A 21,519-nucleotide genomic window follows, 5' to 3' on the forward strand; every position below is an offset into this window, starting at 1 on the left:
TATTGATTTTTGAGAGAAGAATGGGGGAGAGAGAGAAACAGGAACATGGATCTGTTCCTGTATGTGCCCTGACCAGGGATTGAACCGGCAACTTCTACATTTCCAGATGAGGCTCTAACCAACCAAGCTATCTGGCCAGGGTTTGTGTGTCATTTTTAATATACTCTGACATTCTGACATCTGTGGCTTCACCCACTGTCAATTTGGGAAATCCCTCAGAAACCCACTTTCTCCTTCAGGTCCTGCCTGTGCACATCCTCTTCCTCTAGGACTCCTGGGACCTGTCACCTCCCACTGTCCCACGCCACCTGCTCTCTGCACTTGAGTCAGAGGTTTGCTCCTGACCTGGCTTTCCATCCAGCAATCTTCTCATCTAACTTTATATTAGGTCCATCTATTGAATTCTTAATTGGTTATTTGATTTTTCAGTTTTAGAATGTGTTTATAGATTCTTACTCTCCAGTGACACACTCTACCTATCGATTTTCTTGAATGCATTGACCACAATTAGCATCCATGCCTGAAAATTGGTATTCTCCTGTGTGTCTGTTTCGGTTGTCCATTCTCTTACTTTCAGTCTCTGGTCCTACTTTTAGAGTTGGATAATTTCTTACTAAGAGTCAAAATGTATGTAGATAAAGTTGTAGAGGCTCTGGGTCTTTTCACAAAAAGAAAATTTAATTTTCCTTTGGGCAAAAAGATGGAATAGGGTAGGGCACTATTATGCACTCGAGGTAGAGATGACACACATTTGCCCTTCAGAGGCTGCGGATGGAAACATATGGTCCTCCTGCTGGCAGGCACTGGAGTCTGGACAGCTGCCTGCACAGGGTGTACACTTAACTTCTCAGCATCTCGCCCTGTACACAAGCACCTAGTAGGGACTGGCATCTGTACCTGAGTAAATCCCTCTTGAGGCTGCCTCTTCCCCAAGACCTCAGCTCTTGGAGTCCTCATTGATGTTAACTGTGGGTTTCCCCAGACCAATGTCACTGCTGCCTGCTCTGCCTGCCACTTCGGCACACCAGCCAATGTCTCTAGAGGTAGAGTTGTGAATACAGGACTCGGGTTCATGCAAGTGTCTCCTCACTAGTATTGCACTTCCTCAAATTGTTGGGTGCTCCTTGACGTCTTCAAAAAGTTCTTTTTAAAACTATCTTTGCTCTGTCCCCAACAATTGTTGGCCTGATGCTGCTTCAAAAGAAGAAGAAAAATTTAACTTGAAGTGAATTCCAACATTTTATTAACATAAAACAGGATTCGGTCACTGAAATAAGACACTTCCTGAGGCTGACACAAAGGGCTTTCTTTTTATTATGAGTGATCAGAGGAATGAAGACACTTGCCCCAAATGTCACCTATAGCTGGGAAATGAACAGCTAGGCACTCAGGTCTGAACAAGTTATGGCGGGACGGCCAAGAGCAGATACAATTTCTAGTTACACCCAGCAACCCTCTGTCAGGCAAACATCGGTGTCAGGACTAGCGATGAGCAGCACCGTACAGCTGTCAGCATCGGTCCTATTTCCTCTTGCAGGACTGTCAGCAGCGTGAGGACAGTTGGTCTGTTTCCACAGTGCTCACAGGGCCTGCTTCAGTAATCAACAAGAGCAAATGTATGAGGAACGAAGAACCACCTTATGCCTGTCACTTAAAGTCCATCCCTCGGGCCGTGTTCTCTGCCCAGTGATGTGAGCCTGGATTTCTGTTGATGTCTGCAATCCCCTTTCATACGTGACTACGACAGCATGTCTCACCCACGACACAAGAGCCTGTGACCGAACAGGAGAAATGGAACAGAAAGGTAGAGTAGACCAGGGCCAGCAAACTTGTCTTGGAAAGGGCCCTAGAGTAAACATGCAGCTCATGGGTCTGGTATTGTGACAATCAGTCAGGGCTGCCCCACAGTTCAAGGGCAGTGTATACCAGTGGTTTTCAACCTTTTTACACTTGGGGACCTGTGAAAATAGAAGAATTATTTCAGGGACTGCTAAGGCAGAAATCACCCTGAGCATAAGTGAATTCAACTAAGATCACTAGTTCTATAATCTTCATACAACACCAGGGTGGTTAACTCTTTAATGGACTGGCACGAAATTTCTGACAGCTGGTCTGCAGATGGGCAGTTAAAACACACTGGTATAGACAGTATACAGAGTAAACCACACCTAGCAAACAGGTACCTGGCAGACACGGCCCCAAGGGTGCAGTGAGACCAGTCAAGACAGTTGGCTTCACTCTAACCATACTCTGGGCCAGCAGAAAGGATTAAGGACAACTGGACACTCTGCCAGGAACTCTGTGCTGACCTGCTTTAGGGGGAAAGCCATGAAGCTCAGTACCCCAATCCTTGGGATACTGACTTTCAAAATAGAACTCTCAGACATGCAAGGCTGAAGTTTGGTACTGACACAGCTGAGCAGGAATCGCTCAATTCTTATCCCAAACAGAACTCCCCAACAAAGTAAAGAGAGCTGGTGGCCATGGGAGCCCCCAACTCCGCTGTAGCCCAGCTGCCTTGACCAGGACTGCCCAGGCACCACAAAAGGACAGCACAAGTCCTGTTCTGTTGGGAACAGAACCAAACTGGTGAGTGTGGGGCCCAGGAGGCCTTCATTGGGGCCAATCCCAGCCTGTGCTGGTGTCAAGGACAAGGAGCAGCAGAGCTCCAGGAGGGATCAAACTGGCTGAGTCCTGGGCCACACTACTCTCCCACAGCTCACTGTCCTTAACATGATGAACCCTCCCCTATTGTGTAAACCTACATATAACCCTTGAAGCATAAACACAGAGAAGTAGGAAAGTACATCAACACTTGTCTCTGACATGAGCTGGGTGACCACCACATCTGTGTGAAAACGCACAGAGCCTTATATGGCCAGCAGAACCCCAAAGGACAGGGAGCCCCAGCTTATAACTGGTGAACTGGAGGCAGATGAATGGTTTAGAAACCTGAATGATTTAGAGCATCAGCCCAGCACCAGATGTATGGACCTGTCAAGGACACATTCCCCATCTCAAGTCCAGCTGGGCACTCAGGTGAGACCCCAGAGCCCCCAGCCAGAAGGCCACTCACAGCCTCGCCCTACTTGGTCTTGTGAGGCAGGACAGCTACCGGCCCCAGATAAAAAGCCAAGGGTGTCTCCCTTCAGACTAGCCGTGGGCCCAACACCAAATCTCTACATCTACTCTCGCCACTTGGAGTCAGTCACTCCCTGGACCTGGTTAGACTCAACACAGGGAAGACTGATGATGGCCTGAATTGCAACCTGGTGAAGTCTTGACCCGTGTTATTGCCTTGAGCACACATTTATAGGGACTCTCATGTAAGTCATGGGAAAACCATGTCAGCTTGATTCACTAGTGTGTTCCCCAATTGGTGTTCCCTGGGCATCTGGAGGGGCTGGTCTCTGGAACATGCACACAGCAACCAAGTTGAGAGATTACATGGCCAAGGGAAATGTGAGGTTGCCCATGGGCTCTTCTGTTCGGGCAACACATGTAGCATAGCACTCACTCTGAATACAAGTGAGCACCACTGTGAGAAATGCTGTGGTAAGAACACATCACCTCTCCTGCATCCTACTGGGAACTAAGGGAAAAATTCAAAGACTGCAGCCCTGGTTCAGTATCTCAGTAGGTTAGAGCATTGTCTCAATATGCCAAGGTTGCGGGTCTGATATCTGGTCAGGGCATGTACAAGAATAAACCAATGAATGCATAAGTGGAACAACAAGTCATATTTCTCTCTCTCTTTTCCTCTCTCTAAAATTAATACATAAAAATTTAAAAGAAGAAAATCCAAAGGCTGCATGAATGCAGTTTCTATCTATATTAGCTGATGAAGACAATGACTATTTTATCATCCTAAGAAAAAGTGTTGCCAACAGAAAATTGCAAATAAAAAGTTTAATTTCAGAAACTGAGTTCACCATTTATAAATACACTAAAACATACTCAATGCAAAATCAGATTAATAATAGATACAGTACTGGCCCCGGCTGGATAGCTCAGTTGGTTAGAGCATCGTCCTGATATGCCAAGGTTGAGGGTTCGGTCAGGGCACATATAAGAATCAACCAATAAATGCATAGATAAGTGGAACAACAAATCAATGTTCCTCTCTCTTTTTCTCTCTCCCTCTTTCTAAAATCAATAAATTTAAAAAATATATTCATAACAGATCCAGTATTTTGACAAAACTTTTCTAAAGGTCATAGCAATGAGTGACTTGTTTCATTAAGCATATTTAAATAGTATCAAATAAAAAAAATTAACACTTTCCTAGATGTTGAAGCAAAAACTCTGAAGACATATTATTATTAAAAGAATCTGACAACTGACACTTCACTGTGATGTCCTTGGGATTCTAAATTACCCGTGATGGCTGAGTCTTCCCTAGTATAAAAAAAATCCAAACACCTAAGGCTATTCTTACAAGGGTAAAATAACAATCTTCTTCCCTGTTATTAAGCCACCTCTTCTAAAAAGTATTTTGTGTGATTTGATCAAATTGGGGGTCACTACACAAATTTCAAAAGACAGTTTCAATGTGTAGAGACACTAAGTCAGAGGCGCGGAGTTCAATCACCAAAACTGCTGTAAACGTATCGTGCTGCAAACCTGCTGGACCACAGGTAGCAAGGAGCTCATTATAAACAGTCAGGACTACTGCAAGTTAACTGACCACGTGAAACCTGAACATAAACAAAACATCAGGGAGTTCTCCTACCAACCATGTAGGTGACAGTCCATGGTACCTCTAAGTTTAGTCTTCAAACACCACATCTCTGTCGTAGTGAAGTTACCTTCCAAAATAGATTATTTTCTGACTCCTCACATACGTTAGAGCTAGTTAAAATCCGCTTGGTCAGGATGGCTTCAACTCCACCTCCTATTTACAGATTTTATTGGACAGCCATAAAAGCTGCTTTGTTGCAATTAAAGCAGTTTTTAACTAAAACACAGTACCTGATTTGTGGTTTTTACATAATTGAGTAAAACACCTACAGAATAAACTTGTTTACATCTTCTCTGTCATTCTAGCAAAACAAATAACCTCCAGCTTTAAAAAACTTTACAGTTACGAATTATAACCTAATCATCATAATTCATAATTGATAGGACAGGCTATTTCTAGTGGCTTCTTAAGAAATGCACCATGGTACCTGGCCTGAAGGACTAGGAGTAAGGCACATGTAGACAATACGGTGAGACTGGAAGAGAAACTCAGCGTGAACCTGAGAGTGCCTGGTCTGTTGTCATCCTTGGCCCCGAGAGGAGCAAGCCACCAGCTCCTAACAAATAGCTGGTGCCTCATGAGCAACATCTTTCACCTGATGGCTCCATTGTGATGTCAATACTGAAAGTATATTAACGGAAGATTCACTTTCAAAAAGATAAGTTTTTCAAAATGTTCCATCATGAGCCTGGACTGGCCAAAGCTACCGTTCTCGGTGGGTGTGCTGAACAGCCTTTCTGAAGGGATGATACTTGGGGGACAGCCCAGAAACCTGACAGCTAAGGCTGAGAGGCCCGGCCAGGCCGACTTCTTTAGGTTCCAGTAGGTGAGCGGGTCACAGCTGTGTTCAAGCACCTCCTCCTCCAGGTATGCGAGCACCATGGCCTCAGGCATCTTTGTCTTTTTTCTAGGGTCTTTCTTTTTTATCTTGGCCATAAGGGACCACAGGCTCTCATCCCCATCAGAGTCTCTTGATGGAGGGACTGGATCACACCCATAGGAGACAGAGGTAGAATTCAGCATTTCTAGTTCCCTGATTAAATCCTGCTTGTACTGCTCTGCCTCCTCCTCGGAGAACAGGGAGGCTTTGTAACGAGGGTCCAACAGTGTAGCAAAGATGTACCTGGGGTCGTGGAGGGTGGCGGACAATCGGCTCACCATGGCTTCCTTCAGAGATTTCAGCATGGTGTCGATGCCCATCGTCTCCTCAAACAGCATCTCGATCTTTCTGTTCAGGATGTGGATCATGGGGATGACCTGGCTAAGGGTGGACATGTGGCTGCTCATCTCACGACTTGCAGCATCAAAGGGCTTCAGCGCGTGACACACGGACTGCATGACCTCCCACTGGTCACAACTAATCAGTTCTCTGAAATTACACTCAATGGACATCTCATTAATTGCCCTCTTCTGTTCAATGAGCCGTTCAAGCATGTGAAATGATGTGTTCCATTTGGACGGCACGTCCTGAATAAGATGGTGTGGTGGCAGTTCATACTCCTTCTGCAGCTCGGCCAGTTTCTCTTTTGCTTTGTGTGAGCGAAGAACCCGCTCACATATCTTCCGAGCAATGCTGAGTAAATTCTGGACCATTCTCTGGCTTTTAATGGCCTCAGTGACAATGAGATTCACCGTGTGACTGAAGCACTGCACGCTGGAGTATTCCCCTTCATTCAGCGTCTTTCCTATGCTGGGATTATCAGTCACCGTAATGCCAACCTGGAGGCCAGTGGATGTCACCCAGGCCTCCCACCAACATTCCAGCTGCTTCTGAATGCTGTTTCCACTATAGTCGCAGTCAATCTGTGACACGTCCAACAGTGCTGAACAGTGGTAGTCCTCACAGTGCGGCCGGACTGACGACTCAAAGGTGACCCAGTGAGCGGTGAGGGTCAGGTACTCCCGGGTCTGGTTACTCATCCATATTGCAGACGTGAAGTGGACCACGCCACTCTCAGCCTCCTTAAGGTGTGACAGAATGATCTGTTTCACATTATCGTACATTCCTGGGATAGCTGTCCTGGAGAAGTAGGAAGGGGAGGGCAAAGAGTACTGAGGTTTCAAGTATTCGAGCAGCCTGTTAAAGCCAACATTGTCTACAAAAGAATATGGTTGAAGATCAAGTGCAATCATTTCAGCTATGAGACTTGTTATCTTTTTGGCAACTGGATGAGAATCATAAAACTTCTCATCGGTGTCATCAAAGGAAGAAGCTCCTGACAATTCTGTACTCAGCGGCACATGGATGCCCGGAGGAGAGGGCAGCGTGGTTTTGGGGACATCGGTCTTCAGCACGCTGCTGTGGAACCTCTGTAAGTGCCTCAGAAGACAACTGGTGCCCAAGTTAGTTGGCTTCTTCCCCCTGCTTATCGTCCGACCACAGTGCAAGCACACGACTTTCGTGGGGTCTGCAGAGCAGACAGAAAAATGATTCCACAACTTGGAGGTCTTTTTGCTGTGAACGGGGAATAGTACTGGATTTTTTGTGACCACTGTTGGCAGGTCAGTTAACTTGGAGGAGGAACTTTCTGCAGAAGCCAAGGTAGCATACGGAGAATTTGCCAAACTGGACCCCAGGAAGCCCTTTTGGTTCCCAACAACTTCCGGGTGGCGTCTATAGAGATGTCTCATCAGACAACTAGTGCCCACATCACCCTTCTTCCCACGACTGATGACACAACCGCAATGTCTGCACATCGCCTTCAGACTGTCCATAGGGGCTAGTGAAAAGTGATGCCAAACCTCTGACTTCAGTCTCTTCATCACCTTTTTATTCTGTTGGAATACAGCACCAGACTCAAACACGTGAGGGTTCGACCCATAACCTTGCTGCTTTTCAGGAGACGACGCCACCGAGGTGTCATCAAAAGACGACAGCACCGATGCATCTTCCCTCAGTGTATCCTCAGGGTTCAGACGCACCTGCAGGTCCTCAGTCAGCTGATCTGGGGAGGAGGATGCCGAGGCAGACTCTGGGAGCAACTTTCCTGGCGATGAGGACACGGAGCTTGGATCTCCTTCGGGAGGTGGGAGAATAGACAGCAGAGTGGGGGGCGCAGAGTAGTGGGGAGGCATGCTCGTACCCCGAGCCTTCTCCTGCAGCACGATGGCACGGTGTGCCCGCCACATGTGCCTGATGAGGCAGCTGGTGCCCAGGTCTTTCCCGTTCTTCCCTCTGCTGAACTCATTCATGCAGTGAATGCAGACGGCCTTGGAACTGTCCAGAGGTGACAGGTAGAAGTGCTTCCAGACCGCAGACCACCTTCGGGACCCAGAGGTGCTCTTGGGAAGTTGGAGGCTCTTTTCTGGCCCACTCTCCACAGGGTCATCATACTGGGGTACAGGGGTGGGTGGGGATGGCCCCACCAGGGCGTCTTCCTGGCTGTACTTCTCAGAGATGGACACGTCAGAGATTTCAGAAGACACGACAGACACAGATTCTTCCAGCAGCACCTGATCAGGAGATGAGATCTTAGGGACCATTTTCTGGACAAGTTTGACGGGTGACATTCTGGTGTCTAGGTCTCCAACGTGTGCTGGCTGTGGTGGGAGCAGCAATGCAGAGGGGGTGCGGGAGGCCAAGGCAGACACACTGCCATCTTCCTGGATGAGCGCCGTGGGGTGCGCCCTCCTCACGTGCCGCATGAGACAGCTGGTGCTCAGGTCCTTCTCGTTCTTGCCGCGGCTGAACTCCTTCATGCAGTACACACACACCGCCTTCGTGCTGTCCCGAGGAGAGATGAAGAAATGCTTCCAGGCTGGGGACTTCTTCCTGGAGCTCACGTTGCGGCTGGACAGGAGGCTCTGTGTCACAGCCTCCATGGCAACATCGTATAACGTGCTGCTGTACTGGGAGAACAGAGCCCCGTAGTCGTCCTCGTGGTCGGAGGGAAAACACTTTCCTGGGGGCCTATAGTTATAGCTCACTTCTCCGATCTCTGCCAGTTCGTCACCACTGTCGGCTGCCTTCCTGTCCTCATGTTCAATTTTAAAGTCCATTCTTTCCAAACTGTGATTCGAAATTCCATCATCTTCCTCTTTTATTTTAAAATTTATTTTGTCAGAAACAAAAGCACCATCTCTTTTGGGATGAGTGTCCTGATCATTCTCCATGACTGACCATAACTATTCTGGGTGTACCACCATGTTGATATCACAGATTGGTAAAAAAAAATGATCCAAACGCTCATCTGTGCCCCCAAATGTACTTTATCTTCAGTGTTTTAAAAATGATTCTATCTTTTGGGATGTTTAAGAATACAGCCAATCACAAACCTCACTGATAAACAGAACGTGTAACTCATGAATATGTCATCTCAGCGTATAAACCATTGCTTTCCAGGAGTTCTACAATGTACTTCGTGGTGGAGCCATAAATTCACACCATGTGGACCTGCTCGTTGTCTTGGAAACAGGATTGCTGCCATCTTGGTGGTCCTTCTGCATTACCTACAACAGATGAAATTGGGTAAAGCTCTTAACTGAATTACACATTACAAACCTTTAGTGCCAGGGACTTAGCCTCAATATGCACAGATTAAAATTCCTTAATGGTAAGTCAAAATAAAAAGCTTGTTCCTAGAGTTTTTTACAACCTATTAACAAAATGAAGATACCCTAAAACTGCAAAATCAGTGAAAAATAAAGATAGAAGTTTAAATTCAAATGGCCTATTAATAAAGGATTGGGGAGCATGGAAATGCCCTACAATGGTATACAGGGGTCAGTGTCGTCTAGAATTGATACCCGCCCTGGCCGGTTGGCTCAGCGGTAGAGCGTCGGCCTAGCGTGCGGAGGACCCGGGTTCGATTCCCGGCCAGGGCACACAGGAGAAGCGCCCATTTGCTTCTCCACCCCTCCGCCGCGCTTTCCTCTCTGTCTCTCTCTTCCCCTCCCGCAGCCAAGGCTCCATTGGAGCAAAAAGATGGCCCAGGCGCTGGGGATGGCTCTGTGGCCTCTGCCTCAGGCGCTAGAGTGGCTCTGGTCGCAACATGGCGACGCCCAGGATGGGCAGAGCATCGCCCCCTGGTGGGCAGAGCCCCGCCCCATGGTGGGCGTGCCAGGTGGATCCCGGTCGGGCGCATGTGGGAGTCTGTCTGACTGTCTCTCCCTGTTTCCAGCTTCAGAAAAATGAAAAAAAAAAAAAAAAAAAAAAAAGAATTGATACCCTCCCACCAGAGTGTACCAGAGGCACTTATAATGCTGCAATCAGCAAGCTGAACTCCCTGAAATCCATTTCATTCCACTTTGCTATAAGAACTGACACATAAAATAGAAAGTGACAAGCCTACAGGTAACCTCTGAAATAACCAATTCACAGACTAAACACTGAATGTCATATAAAAAATGAGGTCCTACATTCAAGAACGAAGGTCAGTCCTGCGAGAGGCAAGCAGCGTCCAGCCTGCACGGTCTATTCATCCTCAAGAACTAAGATCTCCACTGTGCCCACCAGCAGACCAGGACACGTGATGTTCTAAAGGCATGTGGGAGTGAATTGAACACGTGGGACAGGAGCCGGTATGGGCTGCACAGCGGTGAGCTGAGGCACATGGGGTGGTGAAGAGGTGAGGCAGGAGTGGAGCACTGAATAAAAAAAGTATAAAAAAGCAACAAAAACCCGTTCTTGGCAACTTTGAAGCACAAATACAAGAAAGCGCATGCCTGTTATAATAATAAAACTAGACTCTACATAACCTACAAAACACTTATTTATTTTTTGATATCGCATTCAGCAGGGGAATAGAGATACAACCAGAATAGAAAAGACTCAAAACTATACATAAGCCAAAACCAGAATGCCATGAGGTGGGGACAAAAGGCAGATTTCTGACCCTTAGCTCAGCCAGCCTCCAAATAAAATCCCATCAGAGGACAAATCAAAAAAATAAGGAGAGGGCAGTTCTCGGCTGTGGGAGGAAAGAAGGTTGTGGAAGGTCAGGAGGTCAGGACAGGCCCTGCACTGGGAGGAGGGCCAGGTTCCTCACCACAACACAGCTGACCCTGAGCTGCCCCAGGTGCATGGGGGCCCTGCCCAGCTGGGAGGTTCGGCCAGGCCAAGGACAAGGCTATGCTCCCCTGGAGCAGATGGCAGTTGCCAGGGTGGCTGTGCTGGGGTCTGCATTCAGGTGGCCCATGCAGAGGATAGGCATGGGCTCAAACAAAGTACCTGCCTCAGGCCCAGCAGATGGCGAGAGGCTGACTGCAGACTCTCTCCGTGCCTCCAGCAGCCATGCAGAATGCAGACTCAGCATCCTTGCCACCTAATGCCCATCCAAGGCCAGCATGGTTCGGATGTGGCCACTGAAGGGCACTAGATGCCCAGGGATGAACACCTGGTGCAGGAAGCAGTGCCAGCCACAGGGTCTGGGCCCAGACACATTGAGGAACACAGGCTGCCCAACTTCATTCACTAGCATAGCAGCTGCTGGGCAGCCCAAGTGCCTTGGGACTCCAGCTTGTCCCAAATGTTGACATCAGTTGTTTACATATAGAAACATGACACAAATGCATGAGTACGTGTATATTTATTTACCAAACTGTATAACTTATTACATGTCAATTACAGCTAATGTGAATTAATATGATATATATAATATATATCTATGAATCTCTGTCCCCAGTTCCTGCTAATATTTGGTCTTTGACACCAGTTCCCGACACAGAGCTCTGGAATGATGGAAGGATCTCTGGTTCTAATGAGGCAACACTGGGTATCTCCTGAATGGGGACTCAGCACTGGAAAAATGAAGCCATGATTAGAAGCTTGGACCTAGCACCGTACACCCTTCCTCATCCTTCGGGGAGGGGAGATGGGCTGAAAACTGAGTAACAACTGGTCGTGCTGATGTGGTAAAGCCTCCATAAAAATCCCAAATGTAGAGGGTTTGGGGAACTTCTAGGTTGGTGAACACAAGAAGCAGCAGAAAAAGATTAAAGTCAAATCTCACAAAAAGACGAGAAAAAACAATAAAGAATAAGAAAAAAAATATATAGATAATGAAAGCACACAAAAAAACCATAACCTCAAATTAAATAAAAACTGTTACTTATTTCAAAAGAAGCTAATGATATTAAAAGATATTATAAAAGACAACATAAATCATGATAGAAAAACACTGAAATGATATTATGGATCCTAGGAAAATATTAGAAATAAAGTAAAATATTATTTCAAGGATAAAAACTATCAATTTTCAAAATAATGTATCATTTTTCTATCATCATCCAAAGGTGTCCAACTGATTTTACTTTAGTATTATGAATTCACAGACTTGAACATATTGGATGAGTTTTAATGTGACTACAGGCTTTTTATGTTCAAAATGTCTCATTTTTGAACAGTGGGAGCCTGTACAAGTTGGCTCCTGACAGAACTCTACCACACTCTCAATGGCTCCTTGCTCTCTGGTACGCCAGCATGTCCCAGACTTACCTGTTCTTGTCCAATGGCAAGCAAGCCTGTCAAGAAGCCCTGGTCTTTTTTAATGGTCACTCATCCCCTTTAGTCCCCTTGCAAGGCAATCATCATGCCAAGCGAGAAAGAAACTGAACTGAGGGGCTGAAGCTGGGCCAAGAAAAAAACATCAGGTACAAAGTAAAGAAAAGGACAGCACTGACCATGATCACTGTTCTTCATGCTCCAGAAGCTCATGTCCCCGTCTGGTCACTCTCCAAATGCTGCACAGGACAGGGCTCTGAAACAGAGATACACACACAGTCATCTCACAGTGTCCACCTGGCACAGGTTCCAGGACTTACCTTGGATGCCAAAATCCACAGATGCTTAAGTCCCTTATATCATATAAAGGGCGGTAGTACAGTTCATCCTTGAACAATGCAGGTTTAGGGACACCCTGCCTCCACACAGTCAAAAATTGTAAGTTTTGACTCTGCCATATTAACTACTAGTAGCCTACGGGAAGCCTTACCAGTAATATAAGCAGCCCACTAACACAAACTTTGCCTGTGTATTTATACATTGTATTCTTACACAGCGAAGAGAAAATACTAAAAAAATTATAAGAGAAAGTACATTTACAGTATTTATTTAAAAAAAAAATCTGCCCTGGCCAGCTGGCTAGCTTAGTGGTAGAGCATCGGCCCAGCATGTGGTAGTCCCGGGTTCGATTCCTGGCCAGGGCACAGGAGAAGCGCCCATCTGCTTCTCTACCCTTCCCCCCTACTTTCTCTGTCTCTCTCTTCCCCTCCCACAGCCAAGGCTCCACTGGAGCAAAAGTTGGCTCGGACACTCAGGATGCCTCCATGGCCCCTGCCTCAGGCATCAGAATGACTCTGGTTGCGACAGAGTGACGCCCCAGATGGGCAGAGCATCGCCTCCTGGTGGGCCTATGGGTGGATTCTGGTGGGGCACCTGCGGGAGTCTCTCTGCCTTCCTACTTCCCACTTCAAAAAAAATACCAAAAAAAGGCCAGGCCAGTTGGCTCAGTGGTAGAGCGTCGGCCTGGTGTGCAGGAGTCCGGGGTTAGATTCCCGGCCAGGGCACACAGGAAAGGCGCCCATCTGCTTCTCCACCCCTTCCCCTCTCCTTCCTCTCTGTTTCTCTCTTCCCCTCCCGCAGCCAAGACTCCATTGGAGCAAAGTTGGCCCGGGCGCTGAGGATGGCTCTATGGCCTCTGCCTCAGGCACTAGAATGGCTCTGGTTGCAACAGAGCGGCGCCCCAGATGGGCAGAGCATCGCCCCCTGGTGGGCATGCCGGGTGGATCCCGGTCGGGCGCATGCGGGAGTCTGTCTGACTGCCTCCCCGTTTCCAACTTCAGAAAAATTTAAAAAAATAAATAAATAAATAAATAAATAAATAAATAAAAATAATTTTTAAAAATACCAAAAAAAAAAAAAATTCCATGTATAAGTGGACCCTCCCAGTTCAAAGCCCTGTTGCTCAAGAGTCAACTGTATTTGCATATAACTTATGTAGACTCGCTGTAAACTTTAAATCATCTATAGATTCCTTATAATACCTAATTGATATAAATAGTTACACAGTACTGTTTAGGGAACAGTGACAAGGAAAAATTGTATGTGTTCAGTACAGACACACATGCAGCATCACAGGCCTAAGTACAAAGTACATATCAGCAACATGTAACTTTTTCACTAATATTTTCAACCTGCCCGCAGAAGTGGAGTCCCCAGATAGAGAGGACCAACTTACTCCCTTCACTAAGTAAATACTGCATAGTGCTTTGCACAGAGTTCAGTCAACAACCCTAATAATTTACTTTTGCCAAGGTGTTGAGAATATTCTTTGCACAGCCTGAGAGGCTTGGGAACCTCTTCAAGTGCACTAAAGAAGAACACAGCAGAATGTTCACCTCCAAACACATCAGGGATTAACTAGAACACTGTGTGTAGGCCATGGGGATGGATGGGGGGCTGTCAAGTAATCACCTGTCAAATGGATTAAAAGTATGAGCTTTCTTCCTATATAGGAGATGAACTGTATGTATTCTTTGAAACTTTCTGAAGATTCACAGAATTTCTCTAACCTGTTCTAGAACTTTTTCTGAGAAAACATACAGTATATGGTGACATACAGTATATGCCTATAATCTAAGGATGACAGACAGCACATTCCTCACAGACATCACAGTGGAAACTAGAGTATGTGTCAAACTCCCTGTAAGCAGTTTCCTCTCCCAAGAGAACTTTGTTTAGTAACCAAAATTAATTCACAATTGAAATATGCTTGATTCTTAGCACTTAAAAAAAAAATCTCCTACTAAATCCTTCCTAGTCTAATTTTATCAGCATGTTATAAATATCAACAATTAACATTTGAATATTATAAGTCACAAGGACACCCGTGCTTTATGTAGGAACTGGCCTCCTTAAAGTCTAAAGTGACTTTCAAAAACTATGTACTTGATCTGATCACAGTTAACTTCAAAACAAATAACTTCCCCTTTCTACAAACCCCAGAATGCCAACAGGGGCTTCTCCAAGAGCTCAGGTTGGCGGGCGCTCTTTCACAGGACGCAAGTGTCTCCCCATAGTCACCGGAACACGAAGTAACACGGGAGTCAGGGTGGCACCTCTCTTAAGCAATGGGGGTGTTGATCACAAAACGAGGAGAGAAGACAGAGGACTCTAAGTTCACTTGGGCCTAAAAGAGCAACTGCAACTGGAAAAACATCCGAAATCACGATTAGCGATTTGAATCCTATTTCTGTCAACAAAATTTGAATAGTCACACCCAGGAACACATACAGTAACAGAAAAGCTTCAAAAGCACGTAGTGACAACGAAGGGTCTCACCCGCTTGTTAGCACTTTTCAACAAGGACCCCTGATCGCTCTTCCTGGAAATGCCCCTGGAAACCAACTCCACCCGGAGACGCGTCCTAAACACACAACGTCCCAGGCGATTCGCGGCGGCGGCGAGCACAGAGTCCCGGGAGGACGCCGTTGGGCACCTGTCTCCGCGGGAAGAGCCGCCGAGCCGCCCGGCCCGCAAGCCGCGCCGAGAACTCCCGGGTCGGGGGTTTTCGTCCCCGCGGACCCGCCGGACCCCGCAGAAACCATACGCACCGCGCGCACACCCATGTGCGGTCGCCCTCACGGCGGCACCCAGGGGGCACCAGCGCGAATACGCCGGTCGGCGCCCTTCCATCCGCACCTAACGCCCCTGTTGTCCGAGTCTCGCGGCGGCGGCGACGGGACCGCACCAACTTGACCATTTCGGCTGCCTCGTTCACAAACTTCCACTGCCTGGATAACGCGCCTCGGCGCCGGCCGTCCGGCCAGCTGAGTGTCCAGGCCGCCGCTCGCCAGCTGTCAGCGGGGCCGGGCCGGGGCCGGGGCCGAGGGCCGAGGGCAGGCCGGCGCTGCGGGCACCGCGGCCCAGTCGGCGGCGGGCGGGGTCCAGACCACGGGGACGCCGCGTCCGCCCGACCCCGACCCCTGGCCAGGCGCAGAGAGTATCGGGGCCGCCTGCCCCCGGCCTAAGCCCGGCTCCCTGCCCAGCGCAGACTGTCCCGCCCGGCCCCGACCCCCGGGCCGACCCCGACCCCAGGCCGGGCCCGACGGCGTGACAGGACGGCCGGGCCCGGACGCGAGCTCGCGGCTGAAGCAGAGCCGGCTCAGGTGACGGACTCACCTCGGGAGTCGGGCTCGGTCTCAGGGCCCCGACGGCTGAGGACCCGGACGGCGGAGACAGACGCACTCCCATTCATTAGCAGCGGCTTTGTCTGCCCCCTCAGCCCCTCCTGCCACCGCCGGCGCTGCGGCCGCCCGCCTGCCCGCGACGCCGCCGGACGCTGCGCCCCTCCGCCCCGCGCAGCGCGGGGCGGGGCCGGAGGGCGGGGCCGGAGCGCGCAGGCGCAGTGCCCACGGGCTCTTCTCGCCCCAGGGACCGGCTGAGCGGGAGGCTCCTGGTGCTGCTGAAGAGAGGGCCCAGGGCGGACTACGCAGGCGCAGACTGAGCGCTCGTCCCGCCCCTGCTTTGGTTAGGACACCACTAGTCAGGTGCAAGTTCTTACTCTGGCCCGCCCCCGGGCTCTGCAGGACCAATCACGCAGGCGCAGTCCCACTGCTTCGGCCTGGCCCTGCATTTGTCCGGACCGACTACTCAGGTTCGGTTCAGATTCTCATTCTGGCCCGCCCCCGAGCTGGGCAGGATCGAGCACGCAGACGCAGTCCTCATTTTTTTCGGCCCCGACCTAGCTAGTCAGGCTCGACTACTCAGATGCACATTCTCACTTTGGCCCCGCCGCCAGATCCGAGAGGACCGATCATGCAGGCGCAGACCCAATGCTTCGGACCCGCCCCGCGTTCCAGACTAGGTGCTCGGGCAAATTCGCACTCGGACCCGTGCCCGGCCTGACCGACGGTGCAGGCGCACTCTCAATGGAGGGTCCTGAGCCCCTGATGTCGCCGTTAGGCGTAGGGCCTGTCGGTAGGTGCGTGCAGGTGCGCCTATCGCGGTCCATTTGCCCGTTTTTCGATCGTAGGCTCGACACCAAGTGCGCCTGGGCATGTTGTACCTTAGCCGTGGGGGCTGGAGCCCACTTGCGGGCGACCTGTCCCAGCAGCGTAACACAGCGTCCGAGGCCAGCTTACCCAGAAGCGGTGCCGAGGTCCTGCTGCTTACACAGGGGTTCCGAAGGCTTTGCAGCCACGTGCTGGGTGCACTTAAGCCCTTAGATCTAAGGCGATAAGGTGCTTCCACGCGCAGCCTCGTTCACTGTAGAACTAGGATTAAAACTTACTCCTGTGGGAGCCAAGGAGAAAGACACTCATACGGCGGTGATTAGCACCAGGGAAGCCTTGAGGTAGCGGGCTGTGGCTTCCGAGTAGCCCCTCGGGTAGAAAGGCCCAGAGGCAGCAGGTGCTGACCACATGAAACTCGGTCCCTCTTTCAGTATATGTAAGCAGTCTGTACGTGTAATGTAGAATTTCCTAATGCAGATTGTGGATTACATCTTAGTTTGTATGAAAATGACAAGTGTGTTCATTTTGTAAATATAAATGTAATGATTAAGAAGTCATTCACACAACATTATTAGTCTATTTTGTAAGGTGAGTCCATGCCCCCCTTCTGCCCAGAGCCCTTCATTGCTATGGTTCCCGCCCTCCCACAGCCTCCACAACCCCCTCCTCTTCAGCATTGCCCCTTTAGGCCAAAACCAAGGGCTGTAGGGGAGTCATAAATCTGCCCTGTGGGGAACCAGCAGAAACCCTGGGGACAGTGGGATGGCATGGATGACTGGAGGTCTTGGAGAGCCATGAGCTCTCTGGGTCTGGTGCTGGTTCTCATCACTGGTTGCACCTCCATCTGTGATGATCCAAGAAACCTCAATCTGTGGTTTCATTAGGAACGGTCCTGACAGTCACACATTATACTGGGAACCACTTAGGAACAAAGATGAACCCAGTCTGGGGGAGGTTCCTTCTTCCTAGGCCTCAGGGAACTCCAAGAATCATTCTTCAAGGACATTGAGCAGGCAGAGGACAAGAGGGAGACCCAGCGGAGACAGCTGACCACACACAGCTCCACAGAGTCCTCCCGTAACACACTGACAGGCATGAACTACAGCCAGTCATGCTGAAAAGATGGGGATGGAAATCTGTGGTTGCAACAATTAAGACCTGGTCTCTCAGCAAATTTCATGATTATAATACAATATCATTGTTTATATTCACTATACTGTGCGTTAGAGCTTTGCTGTCCCATTTTTTCACACAAAAAAATGTCACTGTTGTAAAGTCTGACATAATACACTTTTCTTTCCATTATAAACTGTATACTTTTTATCTAGATGCCAAAAGACCTTTCTTTCTCTCTTTAAAATCCAGTGATTTTAGGTCCTGGCCGGTTGGCTCAGTGGTAGAGCGTCGGTCTGGCATGCAGGAGTCCCGGGTTCGATTCCCAGCCAGGGCACACAGGAGAAGCGCCCATCTGCTTCTCCACCCCTCTCCCTCTCCTTCCTCTCTGTCTCTCTCTTCCCCTCCCGCAGCCAAGGCTCCATTGGAGCAAAGTTGGCCCGGGCGCTGAGGATGGCTCTATTATGGCCTCTGCCTCAGGCGCTAGAATGGCTCTGGTTGCAACAGAGCGACGCCCCAAGGTGGGCAGAGCATCGCCCCCTGGTGGGCGTGCCGGGTGGATCTCAGTCGGGTGCATGCGGGAATCTGTCAGACTGCCTCCCCATTTCCAACTTCAGAAAAATACAAAAAAAAAAATCCAGTGATTTTACCAGAATGTGTTTTGGGGTTGGGTATTCAGGATTGATCTTCTTGAACATGTTGCTTGCCCTCTCAAGTATCTAGTTTAAATAAAAAAAGTTTTAATAATCTTGAACAGTGGTTCTTAGTATTTGTTCTACGGCTTTGGTTTCTTCATGAATATCTGTTTTGGGACATTTTGCCTAATGCAGCCGTTAGCTTTTCTCACATGTCATTTTCATCTCTTTTTCAAAAAATTTCAATAATTTCCTTCTTTTCATCTTCCTTTTGTCTTAAAAGAATTCAATAATGGGTCTCCTCACTCTTGTGTTCTGTGGTCTTCCTAAAATGGTTTTTTCCTTTAATTCTGAGTGTTGTTGCCTCATTTCTGAATCTACTTTTGTTCATATTATTATTCTTTAATGTCTTGCATCATTTTCTTGACTGTTCTAACCCATTTTGAAGTAAAGTGCTACAAGTCCTGGGTTTGTTTAGCATGCTTTGCTGGTGCATGTCCATTGTCTGTCGGGATGTGATTCTATGCCTTATTCTCTCATTGTCATTACTGGTCTGGAACTCTATGCCACTGCTTGTACTTGTATGAATGTCCTCTCCCTGAGCTCTGGGCAGGTGGCTTAGTTCTGGCAACTTTTCTACTGCACAGCGCGCCCTCTTCTGTTCTTGTGTAGTGTTTGAAAACAGGGTGGTTGGCTTTTCCAGTTTCTTAGCTTGTTCCTCTCGTTCGCGTCTGTCTGAACCTCTGTTTTTCTGGCCTCTCTCATCCTTATTCTGCTCAGCTTTGACATCACTCCAAGCTTCTCTGTCTGAACATCTCATGAGGTGAGTCCTGGTGCTGGCAGTGCGGCCGACCCTCCCTTTGATGACCACAGCAGTAGGGTAGCCCTGCTCTCGCTTTCCTTGCTTCCTCTGCTTGTCTGTATGGGTTCCCCTGCTGCACAGGTGCTGACAAGCCACATTCCTGGGGCGCTGAGAGTGAGCACCTCACTTTAGTATATATCTTGTGCTCTTTTGGTATCTGAGGATTCAGGTATCTAGACCACACTGCTACCAACATCTCCAGGGACGATGGAAGGATAGGAGCACAAAGTGGGGTATGCTTTATGAGAAACCAACAACCAGTTGCGTTGGATCACGATCAAGACTATGTTCTTGAAACCACCGTTTCTGAGCTGTGTCCTCACCCGACGGCCCCTTCCCTCCCGGCATGGCCTCTTCCCGGAAGCATTTCCTTGTCAGTGTCCACACAAGCCCAACACCGCCAGAGCTAGTGCCCTGAATGATGCAACGTGGCTCTGGGAGGCTGGGCTCCAGGCTGCCCCTAATTCATCTCTTCAGACAGGCAGGGTCACAGTTGTGTCAGCTCACCCTGCCCCTCGGGGCTTTCAGCAAACATCTCCTGGACCAATGCTGCAGCGCCAGGAGGGCACCTCACAGGGATCCCCATGTCCCCCTCAGCCTCCTATCACTCAGTACCCTTGAGGCCCTGCACCCCCACCTGTTACTCTTACTTGTATGCTCAGGGTGCCAGGCCAGTGCTTACCTGTGGAGGAACTGGAGCCCCCTCAGGATGAGAACCGTGGAGGGAACAGGCTCACCTGAGAACAGGAAAGGCCACATTCCATGATCTGGGAGATGGCCAGGCTCTGGTAGATGCTCCAAGTCAGGGACAGGAGTGCGATAGCTTGCCCAGCGAGCATGGCCCATGTGGAGAAGATTGTGTGTGTGTGTGTGCGCGCGCACACACACACACACACACGCGAGGGGATGGGGTGAGCTTGCAGGGCGCCCTGTGGCAGCTGCTCCTGCCACTCCTGCTGCAGGTCTAGCCCCAAAAGGAAACTGGAATGGACACTCCCGCTAACTGGCTCCCGGTGGAATAGAGCCCAAGTGGGCAGGCTGAACCACAGACCCATTGCTTTCTGCCTATCCTTGCTTGCAATGCAGGTCTGCAGACTCTGGCCAGACGCCCGTGGGGTTTCTAGGCTGTCAGACTTCTACACTTGAGTCACTGGCATCCCAGGTAACTGGGTTCTCCCTGAGGCTAGCAGCAGGGGCAGGGCAACCTGCAGGCTATGAGACCAGCAAGCCATCCCCCACACCATTCAGCTCCTGAGTGTACCCCCATCTCTCAGACATCCATCCTGATGGGGTGCATGTGCACACTACAACCGCTTTTGCTAGCTCCTACTCCCATGGGTTAGCTCTCTCCTGGAGTGGGACCTGGGTCTACCCCAAGGTCCAAGTGCTCCTGTCACCTCTCTGGATTTGACAGGCCACACCCCTTTGCTGGGCCCTCTAGTGACTGTCCCTCAGTCCAGAGGGCAGTGCTCCATGGCCTGTAACGCTGGGGTCTGGCTTCAGCCCCAGAAACACCCCAGGCTCTTTTTTGCTTCTGACTCTTCCTGTGCATGTAAAAAGTTCCAGGCAGGGGCTCATGGCATAGTCCACTTCTGCCCGGCTGGCCAGAGCAGGGCTGTGGGAAGGAGAGAGCCCACTGCGGCTCTGGGCCCCACGGCCTTCTCCCTCCCCAGCAGGTGTGAGCTCCTCTGGCACCAGGCAGGCACTGCCCTGTGACTAGGGGCATGGGAAGGGGTGTAGTGTTGGGGAGCCCCCAGGTATGCTGGCCCAGGGGGGCTAGGGGTCTGCCTGCAACCCCAGTAGGACACCCCACGGGGAAGGAGAGCTGACTGAGAGGGGCACCATTCCCTAGCCGGACACCTGGCAAGGCAGGTCCCTGGGGTGTCCCTCCTCACATGAGGGCTCATGATATGGACTAGGCCCCAGCAGGATTGACCTGAGGCACACTGAAGGGTGTTATTGCAGAAGATGGGTCCTTTCAGCAGACTTCACCCAGGGCATGGTCCTCACCCCTCTGCCACTGGCCTAGGTGCCAGAGACCCACCCAACCTCCCTCCAGAGCCAGTGCCCCAACCCAGCCCCTGCCTGGTCTGCAGTCACCCCCGTGAGGCAAAGCAAATGGGGATGGAGCCTCCACCCCATGCAGTGTTCACCTGTGGCCACAGTGCGGGGGTGGAGGTGACAGTATACCAGGTGGCTATATGGGCACAGTCTCC

The 21,519-nt window shown here is 49.7% G+C and overlaps 1 protein-coding gene across 4 annotated transcripts; it reads right to left on the bottom strand.

Moving 5' to 3' along the window:
* Nucleotides 1–1,306: 1,306 nt before the first annotated feature.
* Nucleotides 1,307–16,053, bottom strand: LOC136387369 (zinc finger BED domain-containing protein 4-like). Of its 4 annotated transcripts, none has more exons than XR_010748116.1 (4): nucleotides 15,861–16,053; nucleotides 12,362–12,438; nucleotides 5,169–9,190; nucleotides 1,307–1,958 (listed from the first exon to the last, which is right to left on the bottom strand). XR_010748116.1 is itself a non-coding variant. In XM_066358729.1 (4 exons), the coding sequence occupies exon 4, from the start codon at nucleotides 8,852–8,854 to the stop codon at nucleotides 5,357–5,359; it is 3,498 nt and encodes a 1,165-aa protein (XP_066214826.1). In that variant the 5' UTR covers nucleotides 8,855–9,190; nucleotides 10,100–10,283; nucleotides 12,362–12,438; nucleotides 15,861–16,053; the 3' UTR covers nucleotides 3,217–5,356. The 4 variants fall into 4 exon arrangements, 3 of the variants coding, with proteins under 3 accessions (XP_066214826.1, XP_066214825.1, XP_066214824.1); XM_066358729.1 differs by lacking the exon at nucleotides 1,307–1,958 and adding an exon at nucleotides 10,100–10,283 and having other exon boundaries at nucleotides 3,217–9,190; XM_066358728.1 differs by lacking the exon at nucleotides 1,307–1,958 and adding an exon at nucleotides 10,100–10,327 and having other exon boundaries at nucleotides 3,217–9,190.
* Between the last annotated feature and the right edge of the window lie 5,466 nt (nucleotides 16,054–21,519).

The sequence above is a fragment of the Saccopteryx leptura genome, chromosome 1 (assembly GCF_036850995.1).
Source record: "Saccopteryx leptura isolate mSacLep1 chromosome 1, mSacLep1_pri_phased_curated, whole genome shotgun sequence".
Taxonomy (NCBI): domain Eukaryota; kingdom Metazoa; phylum Chordata; class Mammalia; order Chiroptera; family Emballonuridae; genus Saccopteryx; species Saccopteryx leptura.